At 44.5% G+C, this 18,320-nt stretch overlaps 2 protein-coding genes across 4 annotated transcripts in view; one reads left to right on the top strand and one right to left on the bottom strand.

The window, feature by feature from the left end:
- Positions 1-219: 219 nt before the first annotated feature.
- SLC25A28 (solute carrier family 25 member 28) lies at positions 220-10,794 on the bottom strand. 3 transcript variants are annotated; one of them, XM_055560246.1, is made up of 4 exons: positions 10,486-10,794; positions 3,406-3,634; positions 2,234-2,290; positions 220-1,064 (listed from the first exon to the last, which is right to left on the bottom strand). In XM_055560246.1, exons 1-4 carry the CDS (start codon positions 10,774-10,776, stop codon positions 547-549), a joined length of 1,095 nt encoding a protein of 364 aa, XP_055416221.1. In that variant the 5' UTR covers positions 10,777-10,794; the 3' UTR covers positions 220-546. The 3 variants fall into 3 exon arrangements, with proteins under 3 accessions (XP_055416221.1, XP_055416223.1, XP_055416224.1); XM_055560248.1 differs by lacking the exon at positions 10,486-10,794 and adding an exon at positions 10,175-10,447; XM_055560249.1 differs by lacking the exon at positions 10,486-10,794 and having other exon boundaries at positions 3,465-3,607.
- Positions 10,795-11,375: 581 nt separating this feature from the next.
- ENTPD7 (ectonucleoside triphosphate diphosphohydrolase 7) overlaps positions 11,376-18,320 on the top strand; it is a 52,231-nt gene continuing 45,286 nt past the window's right edge. The window contains exon 1 of the mRNA XM_055560577.1: positions 11,376-13,229. The gene's annotated coding sequence lies outside the window, so the exon portion shown is untranslated. The remainder of the gene's footprint in view (positions 13,230-18,320) is intronic.

The raw sequence follows: 18,320 nt of genomic DNA on the forward strand, positions 1-18,320 counted from the left end.
TGTCAAAGACCCATTGTTCCTGCCATCGGAGAGATTCCTTGGAGGCTATTACTAACCAAGGCGGAGTATGACCCCAGAGTCTTAAATCACCACGAAAACATCAGAAACAAAAACTAAACGCAGTGGACCTTCCCTAGGGGCCCCTTGATTTACGCTTCAAGTCAAGAACCGTTGACAGCATTTCACTTCCCCTTTGGCAATACAAACCCAATGAAACCATTTCATTTAAAGGCTTTTTATTAGGAACCAGGGGAATGAGCTGCTTATCCCTCTGTAACAGTCTAGAGCAGGTCATCAGGCCCAGGAAGGAGAGTGTCAGAGATGCTGTGGTGTGACTCGCTGCACTTGCTTAGGGCCCGGAAGGAAAGGCGGTGGCCGCAGAGGGCGGCAGGAACTGGTGTCAGCCAGACACCCAGAGCCTGGGGAGAGCGAGCCCTCTGCCTTCCTTCCTCCACCCGAGGCTGGGGTGCGTCCCAAGACGGAGAACATGGCTGGAGCAGGCAGGGCATCAGTGCTGGCTGAACCCTGGTTCCATTTGGTGCTGCTTCACTTGCCTGCCCTCCACTCTTCTTGCCTTTTAGTGATCAGGTATTTGAAGAACTCATACACAGACCAAGCGATGGCTGTGGAGGGGATCTGGTAAATGACTCTAGCCTGCACCCCTCGGAAGTAGGCAGTCACCCCGCCTACTTGATACACCGTCCTGAAGGCACTAGCCATGCCTGTGATATGTCCTGTAAGGTTTGAGTTCAAAGCCAGGGATTCCTGGGTGTTGAGCAGTGTTTTGCAAACGTCCAGTGGGGTTGTGGCAGCGGCAGCTACAGCTCCTGCACAGGCTCCGGAGAGGACGTGGGAGCTGGGGTTGTACCGTCTCTGGGGGTTAAAGTGCTCCTGCAGGAATTCGTAGGTCATGAAGTGAATGGCTTGGAAGGGAACGTTCATGGTGAGCTGGGTGGTGTAGCTGCGGTAAAAGGCCCCAGCCCCTTCGTTCTGCCACACTGCCCGGACACAGTCTGTCACCCGGTGGTACGGTGAGTTGTACATCTGCATCCTCTGCTTGACCACTGGCGGCGCCATCAGTGAGAAGGGAATGGCGACAGCATTCAGCCGGTGAGCAGCAATGTCCAGGAGCAGAGTCCCCAGTCAGTGGATCAGCCAATGGATTGGAGAGAGAAAAAAGTATGTGAGTTGTCCGTTGGCCTGCTAAGTGAAAGTTTCCCCTTTCTGAGAGGAGGGGATAGCAGAGGGTTGATAAAGGGCTAAAAAATAATGGAACCACTGCCAGTAGGATTTCTTTAAGACCAATTAATATACAAGATATATCTACCATTGAGACTCCATAGGGTCTCCTTGAAATAAGTACCTATTATTACAACCATCTTACTCTTTCATTAAGTCCCAAGACAAGAAAGGATTCAGTGGCAGTGAACATAATAACAAACACGCAGCCCTAGCAATCCCAATGTTGGTACACAGAATGCCAACGCTTACAATATGAGGACGCCATCCTTCCGCAGGAGGAAGAGCTGGAGAAGGGCTACCAAAAACAAAAGTCTTAGCCAAGAAGAGTGTGGCTTTAGTTTCCAAACATCTCCCACCCCCTCAAGTAGATTCATGGTATGAGTTCGAGATCTTCAGCTTAGCTTTGGCCCTTTCCTTGCCATGGTCTTGCCCAGACAGGTAAACAACTGTAACTTTAAGGAACATGGCAACTGTGCTATCCTTTCATATTTTTGGGGGGACCTCATTCTCCAACTGAAAAGCCAAGATCCAAGCAGCACTGCAGGGACTAAGCTCTGCTAACGTTACCCTTTCATTTCTATCTCAACCATTATTCATTCCAACAAGAAAGACAGTATTTTCAAATGTCAAAATCCATTTTCATCTCTTTGAAGAGAAGTGAAATAATCTGCTAAATTTTTTAGATCAAATCCACTACAAAGTGGACTTTCAGGAAGGCCCAGGAATAGGCCACAGTGTCATGTTTTTCTAGAGAACCCTCAGATGAATTAAATCTCAGTGAATATGCTTCCTGCCTAAGGGAATCTTCCTAAGCACTGACAGCATGGAGGGAGCGCCCTCTACTGGTAAGACAATGTAACACAGCAGGGTTTCCCACCAAAACTGATGGGGTGCTCCCTTCCCTGGCTTTCTTCGGCAAACCCAAAATAAAGGAAAAGCCTAGAGATGTAGATGAAGCTGCCCACAGAGGTAAAGGGTGAGGAATCATTACCTTCTACTGGATTCATGGCAGCATCATGAAGTAATGTTGCCACACACCCAGCCGCACCTGCAAAGGAAAAAACAACTGCCACATGTAAGGCCAGGAGGGGGTGAATGACTCAGGGAGACCCCAGAGTGAAGGGGAGTGGCTGTGATAAAACACAGCAGGGAGGGGAGATACTAGTAGCCAGTTTAAAAGACGGGAACCCACTGCTTCTAGATTCCTGTTGAGAGAAACCAGGCTATCTGCTCCCCCTAACTTACTATGGCCATCAGTCTACCTTCCACAGCTACCATATAAAGGCCAGGAAGAGTCTGAGAGAACAGCCCAGATTTCATCAACCAAGACGGCTCTGAGGACAGATGCGGCTCATGCCCCAGATAGGAAGCTGGTCCACTGTGGCCAGGGGATGCCAGCACACCAGCCCACTAGGGGGAGCACATGAGGGGCAGGCGACTAGGTCTCCACCACAGAGCCTCAACCTTCTGCCCTGCTGCCCCGTGCTGCCCAGCCTGTCTCCAGAGCCTAACAGCTGTCCACCTAGACTTTTCTCTCAGGGCCTGAACTACCCTACCCCTCACCCTCTCCTCTGCCCTTTCACTTTGGTTCTCTCCAGGCTGCTATCCCTTCCCTCACTCCCACACAACCTTCAACCTCTGATTTCTTTGGACAAAAGACCCAGGCCCCACCCCCATTCACGTGTTAAGCTCCTGTTTTGTCCTCTGTGACACAAACTGCCTCCAGGCAATTGGGATCCTGAAAATCTGAGGCGAAGAATTGAGGTTCCATTAATGTCTTCCATGGGTAACTGGGTCACCTCCCATCCTACCCAGAGGAGCAGGATTAACACCTGACTACCAAGAAATACACAGAGTGGGCAGCTCAGTGTGTGTCTCTACATTGTCAGGGCATTAGAAGTTGATGCCAGGGAGAAGATAAAGGAGTCAAGCGGGTACATAAGGAAGGATACTGTAACCATTTGTTAAGGTGCCCAGAAGAAGGCATGGGGTGGAAGCAGCTCATTGTCTTAGAACATCAGGTTTGGAAGTCCCTCCTCTATAATCAGGCCTACCCCAGCCCAAAGCTGCAGTTTCAAACCATGCTGAGACTGGAAAGCACTGATACCAGCAAAGCCCAAAGAGTTGGGAAAGTGGGAGAACCAGCACAGGAAGGCTCAATACCATTGGCAATATGGCTATTGCCCCCAGGGTGGATTACATCACTCAATGTCTTTTTTAACTTTTCATAGCAGGCAAAATAGAGGGCGTGGGCAGGCCCTGCGCCTGTCGCTGTGACGTTCAGGCCTCGCATGGGCCTCCACAGGCCCTCCGTTCTTATAATCCTCCAGAGGGCCTCCAACACATTGCGATAGCGGGCGGCTGGATCCGGCTGTAGGCTCTGCATCCGGGTCTGAAAGTACAGAAGGGAGAAGTGCAGTGTCAGCGATCTGACGGCTCACCCAGTCTCAGCACTCAGGCCTGAGCTCTGGGCAGACCTTCTATGTGAAATCGCGTCAATATGTAGAAGTGATATCTGGCATCCAGTTTTACTGCCTTCCAAATCTATATCCAATCTTTCCAAGCCTTGGATTTTTTTTTTTTTTTTTTTTCTGGTCATCTATGACTCTACAGGCTTCCTTGGTGGCTCAGCAGTAAAGAACCCACCTGCCAATGCAGGAGAGGTGGGTTCAATCCTTAGGTTGGAAAAGATCCCCCGGAGAAGGAAATGGCAACCCACTCCAGTATTTATGCCTGGGAAATCCCATGGACAGAAGGAACCTTCCAGGCAACAGTCCACGGGGTCTCAAAAGAGCTGAACGCAACTTAATGACTAAACAGTAACACATGACTCTATGAGTAGAACACCATTATTTTCCCTCAAAAAATTACTCCTTGGTAAGTGTTCTTGAACTCCAAAGTGATTCATAGCCTCAGCAACAAATATTAAGCCTGTGTTTCAGCAGAAGTTGCTTTTGTAGCTTAAAAAACTCAGGCTAAGAGCTCTTTACAAGTGGATTCTAAAGTTAGCTATTTACAATATACTTTATATACTACTGAAAACTGATCCTGGGCCTGCTTCCTGATCACATCCTAATGAGATGAGGACTCAACCTCTGGCATAAGCTTGATGATAATCTGACTTCTTCAGAATGTTTGGCATTGGCAGCTGGGCCTGTACATTACAGTTTTGGCACAAATAACATTCCTAACAGATGCTGCTCTAGTTGCCTGGGAAAGAAAGTTTGCCCTCAAGCTATGAAGGTGGAAACCCATCTAGTCTCTAAAACTGAGGGAGATTCCAGATTTCTAATCTAAACTGACTAAATCCCAAAACTGGCATCAAGGAATAAAGATCAGTCTCAGTGAAACATAACCCTTGGAATCTCCAGAGGATTCAATGACTGGAATGAATGTATACAGTAGATATTCTGTATGGCGTTCCTGGACAAAGTTTTATTGAAATTTGGGAAATTAATCTTATAGTTCACAAATCACCGACCTCTGAAAGATGAGTCTGCAGGGCAGATCTCTTGTTTACTGACCCATTTCAAGGCTAAGGTGGCTTGGAGACTATCAGATAGTATAAAATCAATATCCAGTGCCTGCAATACAGTAGGCACTAGAGATTTGTTTGTTGAATGAATGAATGGAAGAATGAAGAATCTTAGTTTTGTCTACACCAGTTCAAAAACACCATTACTGAACCAATAAGGGCAACTAATGCCCAAGTACAGTTTAAATTCCTACTTCATTCCTGTCACTGATTCAATCTGGACTGAATAGCTTGAACCTTCCTATTGTCCATTTGGAATCCAAGACTAATGTCTCTTCTCAGAAGTATGGGAGAAAACAATCTAACCATATTAACAAGTCCTAGTTAGCTGCAAGCAATCCACATTCCTCTAGAGTTATTTTCTCCTTCCTGCTACCAACAAAGAACTGGATAAAAGGTTAATTATTTGAAGTTCAACCAGAAATACACAGGATCACTATCACAATGGGATACATTCTTTTTTACTTCTCAATAAAAAACACAAAATAACCAAAAAACATCAATTTCCAACAAAGAATGTGTTTACTGATCTTTCACATCACCTGGGAGAATAAAATTCATCAGAGGAGTTGTTCAAGGAGACTACAGCCCTTTGCTGGGTAGGGACACTAATAGATAAACTGGTAGCTTAACAACTGTGTGTTTCCATAGGTTTGTTCAAAAACTAATCTTGTATTGAGGGAATGTTTAGAAATCACAGTGTTCTGCTGGAGTCAATGTCATATTTGGGTAACCAGACTTGAAGGTCTGGCCTCAGAGGCCTGGAACCGTTTACCCACAAGAGAAACCTGGATGGTGTAAGTTACACTGAACATTTTACACACACGTCTAAATCTAACTCACAATTCTAACTCAATGAAGATACGCCCTCATGGAGAGGACCCAGGCCTAAGCCACACCAAATATAAAAACAAATATGGCTTCCCAAATTTGTGAGTCAACAAATCTTTCAGAGAAAGATGAAATCTCTAAGTAAGAATGAATAGTCTTCGATATTAAAAAAAACACTGCCTAGCTTTGAAGAAAAGTCAGACTAATAGGGAAGGAAGCAGTGTGGTAAAACAAGCCACACTTCAGTATGAAAGCCTGAGTAGGAGCCCCAGCTTTGCTGGCTGTGTAGTCTCGGGTATGTCACTTGACCTCTGAGCTTCAGGCCATCATCTATAACATGAGACCAAGGATGGCTAGTGCACAGGGCTATTGTGGGGATTCAGTTAAAGCACGTAAAATCCATTGCTAATTTATGAGGTGTCAGAAACACAAGGCTTTTTTATTGTATTCAAATATGGTTCTCAGAAATATTAGTTCATATGTTAGAGTTTACAGATCATGGCAGCATTGTCTCGTGTTACCAGTTTTTGAAGCTATGGATGGGCAACTAACTGCTCTTTAACCACTAATAGATCAGGCTTGATTTTTTATTTTTTGTTTTCACTCTAAAGTTCCTCTGTGGCTGCAATGATCGATATGTCCAGCTGTTCATCTGCAGGTCATGTTTAGGAAGAAGCACTATTGTGAAATTCTGTGCCTTGCTTGGTTCTGGAAATCTGCTTTGGGGAGGCTGTATGGAAGGCTGGGGAGTCAGACTTGGTTTAAACCATGGCTCTGCCACTAACTGTGTGACCATGGAAAGTTACTTAACTTGCCTCTTTTTCTTCATCTATAAAATAATGAAAATGGTGTTTACTTCATGAAGCTGTTCCAAGGATTAAATCAATAACTGCAAGTCACATCAAACAGGGCATGACAAACATGAGCAACTGCCATTTACTGAATACTTATAATTAGATACAAGAAAATCAAAGAAGCCAATGTTTCCATCTCCTAATCTTCCATTGGTTTGAAAGAGATCTATTTCCCTTTGTTCTTTTTCTTAACTTATAGATTTATTTGCTTCACCATTGCAAAGCCAAAAAGCAGCACCTTGGTTGCAGGTGCTTAACAAGATATTGAGAAGAGTTCTGACTGCTTTAGGCTGCAGAACCTATCCTTTTAGATAAAGTCTGGTGCTTGCCTCTGAAGCACAGAAAAGGAAAACTGGAATTCACTTGCACTCCCAACCTCCCTATTATGACCATGGAAATAGCTGGTTGAATAACTGTAGCCTAGCCAGGCTATGCTGACTTCCCATGGTCCTTCCCAAGGATATTTAACTCGACCAACTAAGATCATGGCATCCGGTCCCATCACTTCACGGGGAAACAGTGGAAACAGTGGCTGACTTTATTTTTCTGGGCTCCAAAATCACTGCAGATGGTGATTGCAGCCATGAAATTAAAAGACGCTTACTCCTTGGAAGGAAAGTTATGACCAACCTAGACAGCATATTAAAAAGCAAAAAAAAAAAAAAAAAGCAGAGACATTACTTTGCCAAAAAAGGTCTGTCTAGTCAAGGCTATGGTTTTTCTAGTGGTCATGTATGGATATGAAAGTTGGACTATAAAGAAAGCTGAGTGCCGAAGAATTGATGCTTTTGAACTGTGGTGTTGGAGAAGACTCTTGAGAGTCCCTTGGACTGCAAGGAGATCCAACCAGTCCATCCTAAAGGAGATCAGTCCTGGGTGTTCATTGGAAGGACTGATGTTGAAGCTGAAACTCCAATACTTTGGCCACCTGATGTGAAAAGACCCTGATGCTGGGAAAGATTGAGGGCAGGAGGAGAAGGGGACGACAGAGGATGAGATGGTTGGATGGCATTACAGACTCGATGGATACGGGTTTGGGTGGACTCCAGGAGTTGGTGATGGACAGGGAGGCCTGGTGTGCTGCAGTTCATGGGGTCGCAAAGAGTCGGACACAACTGAGCAACTGAACTGAACTGACCCTGATAAGTGGCCTGGGGATGGACAGTCCTGCATGCCAGAGGCACTGTCAGCTTTCACTGGCAAACATTGTGATTGCCCTTTAGGCTCCAACACAGATATCTGCCTCTAGTCTTAGGGTACTTTGGGCTGCTCTTCCTCTCTGCCACCTATTTATGGTAAAAGAGGAAGAAGGGCTGCTTAAGGACAAGTAAACTGGGACGCCCCTTCTGAAGGAAGAGATCTGAATTTTACTTTCAAGTCTGCACAACAGTATCTACTGCTATAATCAGTATTAACTGACCCTGAGTCCTAATGGTCTCACCTAGTTTCTCCCTCTAGTCATTTAAATCCCAGCATCTATGGCAAATGAAAATGATTCTTCTAAAATATGCTTTTGTATTTTTGAAAACTCCTGAGCATTTTTTTTCCTCCAGATGAAATAATTATTTAATGGAGTGCTTTGAGGCATGACTGTAATGTTGTATTACTAATTAAAAAAAAAAAATTCCAACGCTTATCTAAATAAGAACTGTTCTTCAAAACAGTTACCTTGGAAGGCTACAAGTGACTTATTTCAGCAATGCTGCTGCATTTATGCAAAACATTTCTGGAACTTCTCTTTCCAAATGTTCCCTCAGTGGGTTTATCAGCTCAGGAGGAAATCAGTCTCCTTGCTTTCCCGTCCTACCTTATCTTTGACCCCCATCAGCATTACCCATTTTGATCTCCCACCTGAACTACCACAGTTGATTCTGAATGGCTTCAATGACTAAAACATCAACTCCATCTTGTCAGAGGACAAAGACTTGCCCCATTTAAGGATACGCAGCCAGGTATTCTAGAGCAGCAGTCCCCGGCCTTTTTGGCACCAGGGACCAGTTTCGTGGAAGGCAGTTTTTTTTTCACGGACGGCAGAGAGGAAGGGTGTTTTGGGATGATATGAGCACATTCCATTATTGTGTACTTTACTTCTAATCTAATGCCGCCGCTGATCCGACGGGATCAGCACCAGTCCATGGCCTGGAAGTTAGGGACCCCTCTTCTAGAAGCATTTCTAACAGAGGAAGTTACAGATTGTTTACAACAAAAACAGTATTTATGTAAATATATGGAGTAAGGAGGTAGCTGCCCAAGGTAGTGGGACAACACTTAAATTGAATAGCTGTGGTAATATTTCTAAGTCAGTCACATTATTACATTGTATTTTCAAGCCATTACTCTCCTTGATCCAGTTTTCATTTGATACCCATCCTGAAAGATAGCACCCTAGACTTATCTACTCTTAGACTCTACTCACAGTTCAAGTATAGTGAGGTTACTTTGCAGTTAGATGTTAACTTTTGGATACACAGCATTAACAACTCATAGTCATTCAATCTAGACTCTATATAAACGTCTGAATCTTTTTTATTTGTACTTATCTGTTTGACATTTCAATATTGTCAGAGCACTAGCCATCTTATTCCTCTCTCATGGATTTTACTACTTATTTCTGTTCCTCACAATTGACATGGGTATTTAAAATTCTAATATCCATTTTAGTCAGGTGCATTTACCAGTTTTATGGCCTTTGGTAGGAGCTACCTTGCAGTGTGTGAGAATACTCCTACCAGCTCAGTGTCATTCACAAAGCTTAACAAGCACATTCTCCACTTCCTCATCCACCTTACTAGTGAAAACATGAAACGGTACGGGAAACAGGGAGAAGCAGAAGAGGCAGATTTTGCATCTCCCAAGTTAATACTCTCCTCCCGAACATGTAACTTTTTCCTAGTTTGAGAAGAAGACATACATCCAAGAGCTGTGAGAATATTTTTCGACTCTTACTCTTAACATGTAAAGGAAGAACCAGTCTCTGTCAGTATATTTTTTTCAACAGTCCCCTTGAGTTTACTTCTCACTCAGCTTATTTAGTGGTGGCTCCTTTGCTAATGCACAAGATAAGAACTGTAAAGAACAATGCATTCTCCCTGTTACCCAGCTTTCTTCAGAAACACCTAGTCACCACCTAGTCTTGTACCCACTCAACAGCCTGCTTGGTGTGGATGAAATTACTTTCACTTTCCCAGGAATCATGCCCTCATGTTGGTCCCATTTCATTTTCTTTACACTAACATCTACTTTCTTCACACTAACATCTATTTTCCAATACTGTCATGCCTCCCTTATAGGCAACTTTTCCCCTTTCGTCAACTTCAAGTGGCTAAAGATGAGGTCCATCCCTCCTAGGAGGGGTGATATGCTCCCTGCACACACACAACCCCAATCCCAGCTACATTTTCATGTTCAGGAAATAGGTGGGGTATCAGGCCTGCTGCACAGGGAAACTGAAACTTTTCCCTGAACATGGTCTTTCCCGTATTATTTCCAGTCAGGAACTCTGAATTCTGACTGCACAATGATTTCCACTCCCTCATTAAGATTTAATAAGTAAATCTTTCATCTAGCTGAGAGATTCCAGACTCTGGTTCCCGCCCTGTCACTTGTAAACACACAAGATTAGTTTGTAAAAGCAATCGGAACATCCCTAACTTTTAAGATCCTATTCTGGGTCTTCAATAAGCGTTACCTTAATGAAGTTAGTAGCACTTACCTGTTCCTTTCCCATCCCACCCTATTTCTGTTTAGTCCCAGATGGGATCCAGGGTTTTGGCTGACAGATTTTCTTCCCAGAGTCCCGATTCAGATCTCACTGACGGTTAGAAATGGGTCCCGGTTCCTGACTGGGATCAATTCCCGGCTGGGACCTTGCTTGCATGGAGTATCGGTCGAATACTGTGATGGTGGTAGGAGCCAGAAAGGAACCCCTGTCGGCTCCGGCTCTCGGCTGGGATCCTGGCTCCAGGCATGACCCAGGGGGTCGGGTCAGCCCCAGGTCGGGTTCGGAGCAGGTCCAGGTCTCACCTTGACGCAGTCGACGGGGTACATCACGCAGTGCTCCAGGATCCCTGCCACGGCGCCCGCCACCATGTGCGTGGTGACAGTAGCTCCAGCCGGCAGCGCCTCGTAGTCCGGGCCGGAGTCCGGATCCTGTCGTACAGGGGGCCTGCAGGCCCCGGCCTCCCCGCCGCTGGCCCCCCGGCCCACGCCCCGCTGCAGCCACCCGTCCAGCAGCGCCGACTCCCCGGGGCTCCGCCCCGGCCCAGCCGCCGGCCCCCCCGCCACACCGCCAGCACCCCGCCCCTCCAACTCCATCCACCCGGGCCAGCTGCGGCGCCCACCCTCGCCACCGCCGCCACTGCCGCCGCTGCCCCCCAACCCCGTCGCGTCTGCCTCAGGCGCGGCCCAGAGAGCCCGGGGCCTCCGGCTCCCGCTTGGCCCTGAGGACACGCCCCTCAGTCAGCCATTGGTGCAGCCGCAAAGTTAGCTCCGCCCCTTACTTTACGTAAAAAAATATGTCTGTGGTATTAGTGAAGTTGCCTGTCATTCCTTCGCCCCGCGGCGTTGCTACCGCTTAGATCCCACCCCTTCCCCTTTGATCTTGGAAGCTTCTTGTTTATTGGCCATTTGATTGGCTAACAGGTAAGATCAACCCGCCCTCCGACTTTTATGGAGGGCGGGAGAAACTTGAGGCTGAACTTTGATAGGCTCAACCACCCTTGATGCTTTGACCCAGGCCATTGGCTAGCATCACGTCGGGATCCGATTGGCTACAGGAAGAGGGCGAAGCGCCCAGGGGCTATCGAGGCGGAATTTGGGCCCCAGACTGGCGCCGGTGGATCTGTGTTGCGCTGCAGGCTGCATCGCTTTGGGGGGTGGGGAGGGGGAGAGGGAGGGGGAGGGGTAAGGCGGTACTCGGCCTTCAAGGTCAAACTGCTGCCTGGTGCCGTTAAGATCCGCGCTCAAGCGCCTGCCCCGAATCCCTAGACTCGCAGGTCGCGTGCGGGATGGTGGCCCTGGCGCGAGAGCTCTATTCCCGCGGGATGTCGGGCTGGCGTGGGGCGGAGCCGGCCTGGGCTTGGCATCCCCTGGGGTGGCCCACCGGCCTGTCAGGAAAGCTATTGCGACATGCAGGCGGCGGCCGGTTAAACTCTTGTCAGGTCGGGAGTGTTGTTCCCTGTGGGCCATGCGCGGGCACACTACTGAGGGCTCGGTGCTCCTCAGGCCCCAGAGTCACCCAATAAATCTCGCAGTTCTTGAGTGAATGAGTTCGGAGACCTGCTGACGTTAGACCCTGAGCCTGGCCGAGAACTGAGGCCGGGAAGAGAGCTGTCGACGTGGGGCAGAGACAATGACAGGTGGGGAGGCCAGGCAGGAGGCAGCTGCTGCCCAAATACAGCAGGAAAGTGCGTCAAATAGGGGAAGCTTGTCCCTAAGCTGACTCACTGATGAGCCCACCTTCCCGGTGACTATTCCTTTTGTTTTAAGACGGCTCTCCCTCGCAGACAGGTGGGCTGGAGTCTCAGAGGGGCGCTTATGGTTAAAGAACAATGTGAGCAGTCCCCAGCCTTAAGCATCACCTGGGCCGTGAGGTTACACAGGTGGTGCTTTGCTATGACTTCAGGCTGGGTTGATGAACACAGGCTTTCCGCACTCGGTCTGCCCGGCTTCAGTAACCCTTCACTGGATCGTGTTTGCACAAGTTTCTCCAGCGTTTCCAGATAGGTCTCTACTCCCACGTTTACTGAAATGATGATGTAATTGTGAACTTAAAAAAATCTGTTTCTAGTTTTTGCTTAGATAAGCGGTTTTTCTTTTTCTCTTTAAAGCTTAGCCCTTTTCTGGGCCTCCGAGTTTTTTATTTTTTATTTAACAAACTCACTTATTTTCTTCCTATTCAGCAATAGCTGTTTACCCTTTGGGTCTTGACCTTTTGAAAAATAATGAAATTACAAATCCTCATCCCTGCATCTCCGACCCTGTGCACACAGAAAATTTTGCCTATAATTTCTGAGTTTGCAGAGTCCCTAAAAATGACTTGTGGACCCCCTAGGGGTTCATTAACTTCAAGTTAAGAAGCCTGGGTTTCATAAAAAAGAAACCCACTCAATCCTGCTAGAGTACTAATTCCCTTAACTGCCAAACTGCTCTACTAATGAGCTATACCTGCCAAGTCCTTTCTCTTCTTAAGCCCTACATTTTTGCTCTTTTAATCTATGGTCACAAATGACCTTTCCAAATCCAATGGTCTTTTTCTTATTCCCATTTTTCTTCACTAAGAGGTAACACTTGCCCATCATTGACCCATCACTCACTGAAACCTTGTCCTTGCTTCAGGAGACACTGCTCTACTCTTCAGACTTCTGAATCTCCTACACTTCTCTACCCACTAAGGGGGAACATTCCTAAAGGTTTAAATACTTCCTATTCATCTAATAGTTTAGAGAACTTCACTATCCCAAATCTGTTTTCCTCATTGGAGTCCTGTCTATAGTTCCCTTATTGCGTATCTTGTAAGTGAAATTTCCATGTGAACATTCAGTAAATATTTATTGGGTACCAACTCTGCCTGGCACTGTATTTGAAACTGGTGATACAAGATAGAGTCCATGCCTTCATGGAGCTTACTTTTTAATGGAGAGGAAGGGATAAGCCGTTAAAAATATTGGTTAGCCCTGGATACTATGCTGATAACTAAAGTAGCGAGGTGTGATAATGTGTGACTGGGTGGCTACATTTGTATGACTAGGAAAGGCCTTTCTGAAGAGGTAAGACTATGGTATTCCCTGATGGCTCAAAGGTAAAGAATCTGCCTGCAATGCAGGAGACCCAGGTCCTATCCTTGGGTCAGGAAGATTCCCTGGAGAAGGGAATGGCAACCCACTCCAGTATTCTTGCCTAGAGAATCCATGGACAGAAGAGCCTGGCAGGGTACAGTCCATAGGGTCGCAAAGAGTCGGACATGACTGAGTGACTAACACTATGGTAAGTTCTGAATGACAGGCAGGAGCTCATGATGGGCTCAGAGACGGGCATTCCAGAAGAAACTATAGGTACAACAATCCTAAGGTGAGAACAAGGTTGGTATACAAAGAAACAGAAAGGTCAGTGTGGCTGGAGCATGGTTGGGGATGGGAGGGAGTGATAGAAGATGAGGTTGGAAAGATAGGTGGAGGACGAATATCCACTTTAATTTCTGATTTAGCATATCCAAAGAATTGATGCTTTTGAACTGTGGTGTTGGAGAAGACTCTTGAGAGTCCCTTGGACTGCAAGGAAATCCTACCAGTCCATCCTAAAGGAAATCAGTCCTGAATGTTCATTGGAAGGACTGATGCTGAAGCTGAAACTCCAATACTTTGGCCACCTGATGCGAAGAACTGACTCATTGGAAAAGACCCTGATGCTGGGAAAGATTGAAGGTGGGAAGAGAAGGGGATGACAGAGGATGAGATGGTTGAATGGCATCACTGACTCGATGGACATGAGTTTGAGTAGGCCCCAGGCTTTGGTGATGGAAGGGAAGACTGGCGTGCTGCAGTCCATGGGGTCACAAAGAGTCGGACACGACTGAGCGATTGAACTGACTGACTGATTCCAAACTCAGCCTTTCCGCTCCCCACAACAACCAATTCCTCTGCAGTTTTTCACTTCTATCCTGTCAGACTCTAAAGCTGGGAGTCCTTCTTGATTGCTTCAGAATAATTATTCTGAAATGTCTCTGTTGTTGTTCATACTCTCCTTTTCCTTCCAAATGATACTATATTTTCCTAGTGTCTGATCACTTTACATTCACATTGTGATAACCTTTGAAAGACCTCTGGGGTCTCCTGGCTTCCCCAGTATTTTGATTCCTCTCCTCCCAGAGACATGGTAAAATTGTTTTTCCTACCTCCTTGAAGACAGGCATTGCTATGGGGTTTGCTTGACAAAGGAAATGTGAGAGAAGTATAAGAACCACACATTACCTCCCCTTGCCACCTGACTGGTGATGTTCAGATGGTAGAGGCACCGTCAGGCTGGGGTCCGGGTGAGGATGATGAAGCAGTCACTTACTTGCCACCCTCTTCCTTCCAGATGAACTTTCAGCATGAGCAAGAAAGAAATATCTGTGATTTTAAGGTATAGATTTTAGGACTACTACATACCACAGCATAAGCTAGCCCAGCGCTTCTCAGACTTTAATATTATGCACTAAAGAATTTGTAGAAATGCCACGTTATAATTCTGTAAGTCTGGGTGGGACCTAAGATTCTGCATTTCTGACAAGCTCCCAGGTGATTCTGATGCTGTTTGAGAGCCTGGGCCACACTTCAAATAACAAGGACCTTATCCATCCTAACTCTCTGATATACCCTCTCATCACATCTCTACATACTGTAGCTTACATCTCACCACACTAAACTCTCCTAGAAAACAAATTAGCAAACAAACAGACAACTTTCTTGGTGATATTCTTTATAAACCCTCAATAACTTCCCACACCTGCAACTCTTTAGTCGAGCACTGTAGAATCTTATATTCTTAGGACAGTTGTTTTCCCTATGCTCTCTTCTACCTCCTGTCATTTTCTGTGTTAATCTGTGAGACCACTTGTTTTCTTTAGTAATAAATATTTCAAGTTTTAGCTTGGGCACGTGGCTTCTCAGCAGCTTTTCCCCAATTTCTCTTGCAGCTAGCTTTGTATGTGTGACTAATTTCTGGCGAGTGGGATGTGAGTGTAATTGATTTGAAACATCTGGGTTCTGCCTTTAAAAGGAAAGAGTATGTCCCCTTTGAATATTTTCCTCATTTTCTCCCTTCCAGTCATAGAATACAGACTCAGAAGATGTCAACCAGTTTTGGTCATGAGGACAAGGCCTTCCTTAGCAGGTGGCAGAGCAAGAGGTAGAGAAAACCTGCTGCCTTATGGATTACAGTAATGCTCTGGACTACACGCTCTGTTGCAGGAGAGAGCTTGTTCATGAAGTTGCTGTTAGCCTGAGTGTTCATTATAACTGATTTATATCCTAAGTCAACACATGTTCTTCCCTAGAATGCATTTTGCTCTTTGTTCTTATAAAAATCTCGTCTTGAAGGTCTAAAACAGGTCCTACTACTACTTACATTACTCTCTTTCCCTGAACTTCTGTTGTTCATGACCAGACATGAAGTATGAGTATAATATAGAATGGGATTGATTCTGGCAGCCAGAGTGGAAAATAAGACTGATTTCTTTACAGTTACTGAAAGGGAAATTGATTCCTAAATTATCAAGAATAGACCATAAGAGCTATAGGAGTTCAGAGAGGGGGCAATCAGTAAGGACTGAAAGGATGAGAAGATACAGTTATATATTTTATTAGTTTCCAACTGGGGAAGGTGTACAGGAAGACTTTGCAATGGGTATGTGGGGAACAGTATAAGGGAATCGATTTGTTGTCCTCATCTTCTGTATCTCTCCTCAAACTAATCTTCCTGAGAAAGTTGAGTCTGTCCTTCCACCATATGAAAAACAAGAGTGCCTTTGCCCACCATCCTTCATCTTGTTAGAATTCATTGCCCTGGTGTATAAAAACCTCCATGTAGCCAACAACTGAAAGAGTATCTTCTTTTGGAACTTTAGTTACATCATCCTTTAAGCAATAAACTGTCTCTCTTTGCACATTTTTTTTTTCAGATGGTGGTAGTTACTATCACAACATTTTTTTTTAAAATATTTTCTCCTAAATGATCTTATTTATAAAAGAAAAAAAGGCAAAACAAAATCACTTATTTTGATCAGTCTAAGAAACAAACCTAATATCATGCCTAATATCAGGCAAAGCCCCCCCAAATTACTTTAGCTTCACTGGTTCTTATCCAGTAGGAAATTTTAGTTCATTTTGTACTGAACATGAAATAGACACCAGAAAAAATTTTATTTGATACAGTAAATCCATATTATTATTTGGGCACAAATCTTCTCACTGCCACTAGTTTTTTGCCTTCATTTATGCATTTCTATCATATCCTTGTTATTTTGACAGAAACATGTGGTAAATTGTGTAAATAATTCCCCTAAACAATTATTTTTACACCATTTTGTAAACCATACCTACTCATCATATAATACCTTCTCTACTTTTTGCTGTTTATTTTCACAAAGTAGATAAAACTGCATTCTTAAAAGCATCTACTTATGTACTTGGTAAAACAAAAGTGTTCCCCAAATAATATAATCTAAGATATAATACCCTGAACTTTTGGAAACCATTTCATTTAATTACAAGTAATATCTCCATCTCAGACGGTGACATGTTCTTTTAATTCTGTCAAATGTATAATTTTAAACTTGTTTAAATCTTGAAATAACAAACCTGTATATAATATTTTTATTATACCTACTTCTGCCTATCTGAAATGTCTTCTTATAGCCCTTTAACATGACCTAAATAATAGAAGTAGGTCTTTATTCACAACAAGAAAAATCATGAAACACATTTTTAAGGGGTTTTCAGCTCCAACACCAAAATGCCTCTAAGTAAAAGAGAAACAGTTAGTAGTCACTTGATAAAACTTTTTGAGTTTATTTCCAGAAATTGAAAAAGTGATTACTCAAATGAGTAACACATCCTTTTTCAAATGAGATGGTTTCTAATCCTCTGACAAATTTTAAGGATATTGAAAAATGTGACAAGTATTTGGCAAAATCCCATTTATTTATTTGTATAAAAATGTTCTTTGGTACTACCTATAATAACAAAATATAGGAATAGAATTGGTGATGACCTCTATCTCACTTTACCAAAAAAATAATAGCCATCTAGTGATCCAGGATGTAGTTTAAAATGTTTTTAAACCCCCATTCATCTATTATTAAGAGGTACAGGCCAAAAAACTTTTACTTTTTATGTAGTTATTTATCAGTGGATGGGAAGCCCCATCAGGAGGAGTATCTTTCTTTTTTCTGCTGTAATATAATATTTTCAGAATAGCTTAGTACCTGAAACAGTGTAAGAATTTGGCAGAATTTATTTAAAATAATAATGAATGAAACACTCACAGATCTTGGGCCTCAGCTGCTACTTCTCCCCTTAGGTGGTAGCAATGACGCATCCAGTAAGTTCCAGTTCCTTTACCCCTCAGCCTTACTAGGTGTCCTGCAGCTGTAGCCCGAGACACCACACAACAGGGTGCTAGCAAAGCTCATCCTTTCCCTAATCATGGCCTTAATTCTGGGAAGATGCCTTGTAAGCAACAAGTTCAAAAGAGAGTACAGAAATCAGGACTGGAAAACGAGCCCTGCCATTATTTTGTAAGAGTTTACTAAAAGATAGTGAGTTCTTCCTCCCTTTCCATTCCTCTCCTTCCTGTCTTACCAGTGGTCACCCTGAGGACTTATCAGACATGCAAATTTCTAGACCCTGGACCTATCAACTCACATCTCTGGGAATGAAGCGTGGACATCTGCGTTTTCCCTGCAGGTTATTCACACTGAGAAATAGTCCTTTGTTATCACCAGGGTGCAAAGAGTCACACACAACTGAAGCGACTAAGCATATCACCCTACTAGTTCTAAACATCCAGATGATGCTTGTTTTGTAGACTAACGTTATAGTCTCAGCAGAGCCAGTAAAGCTTAATAGTGCTAGCCAGTTCACGTATTCTTTCAAATGGTACATGCCAGGTCCTAAACTAGGTGTTTAGGGAACAAAGATGAATAACCCTAGACATGGTCTCTTTTCTGGTGGAGCTCAGGGTCTAGGGAAGAACACAGGCATTAACTACAGGCTCACAAATGTAAAATTACAACTGGGTTGTATGCTGTGAAGGGAAAACATATGATGCCCTGAAAGTCTATGTTAGAGGGACTCTATAGAGTTATGTTACACAGGGAA

Source organism: Bubalus kerabau, chromosome 22 (assembly GCF_029407905.1).
Source record: "Bubalus kerabau isolate K-KA32 ecotype Philippines breed swamp buffalo chromosome 22, PCC_UOA_SB_1v2, whole genome shotgun sequence".
In the NCBI taxonomy this organism is placed as follows: Eukaryota; Metazoa; Chordata; class Mammalia; order Artiodactyla; family Bovidae; genus Bubalus; species Bubalus kerabau.

Excerpts from the sequence above, each read along its gene's own strand:
- SLC25A28 (XM_055560246.1), bottom strand. The coding sequence starts at position 10,776 with ATGGAGTTGGAGGGGCGGGGTGCTGGCGGTGTGGCGGGGGGGCCGGCG. Across the intron at positions 3,635-10,485 it reads ACCCCGTCGACTGCGTCAAG|ACCCGGATGCAGAGCCTACA; the intron begins GTGAGACCTGGA and ends CTGTACTTTCAG. Across the intron at positions 1,065-2,233 it reads TGCCATGAATCCAGTAGAAG|TGGTCAAGCAGAGGATGCAG; the intron begins GTAATGATTCCT and ends TGGCGCCGCCAG.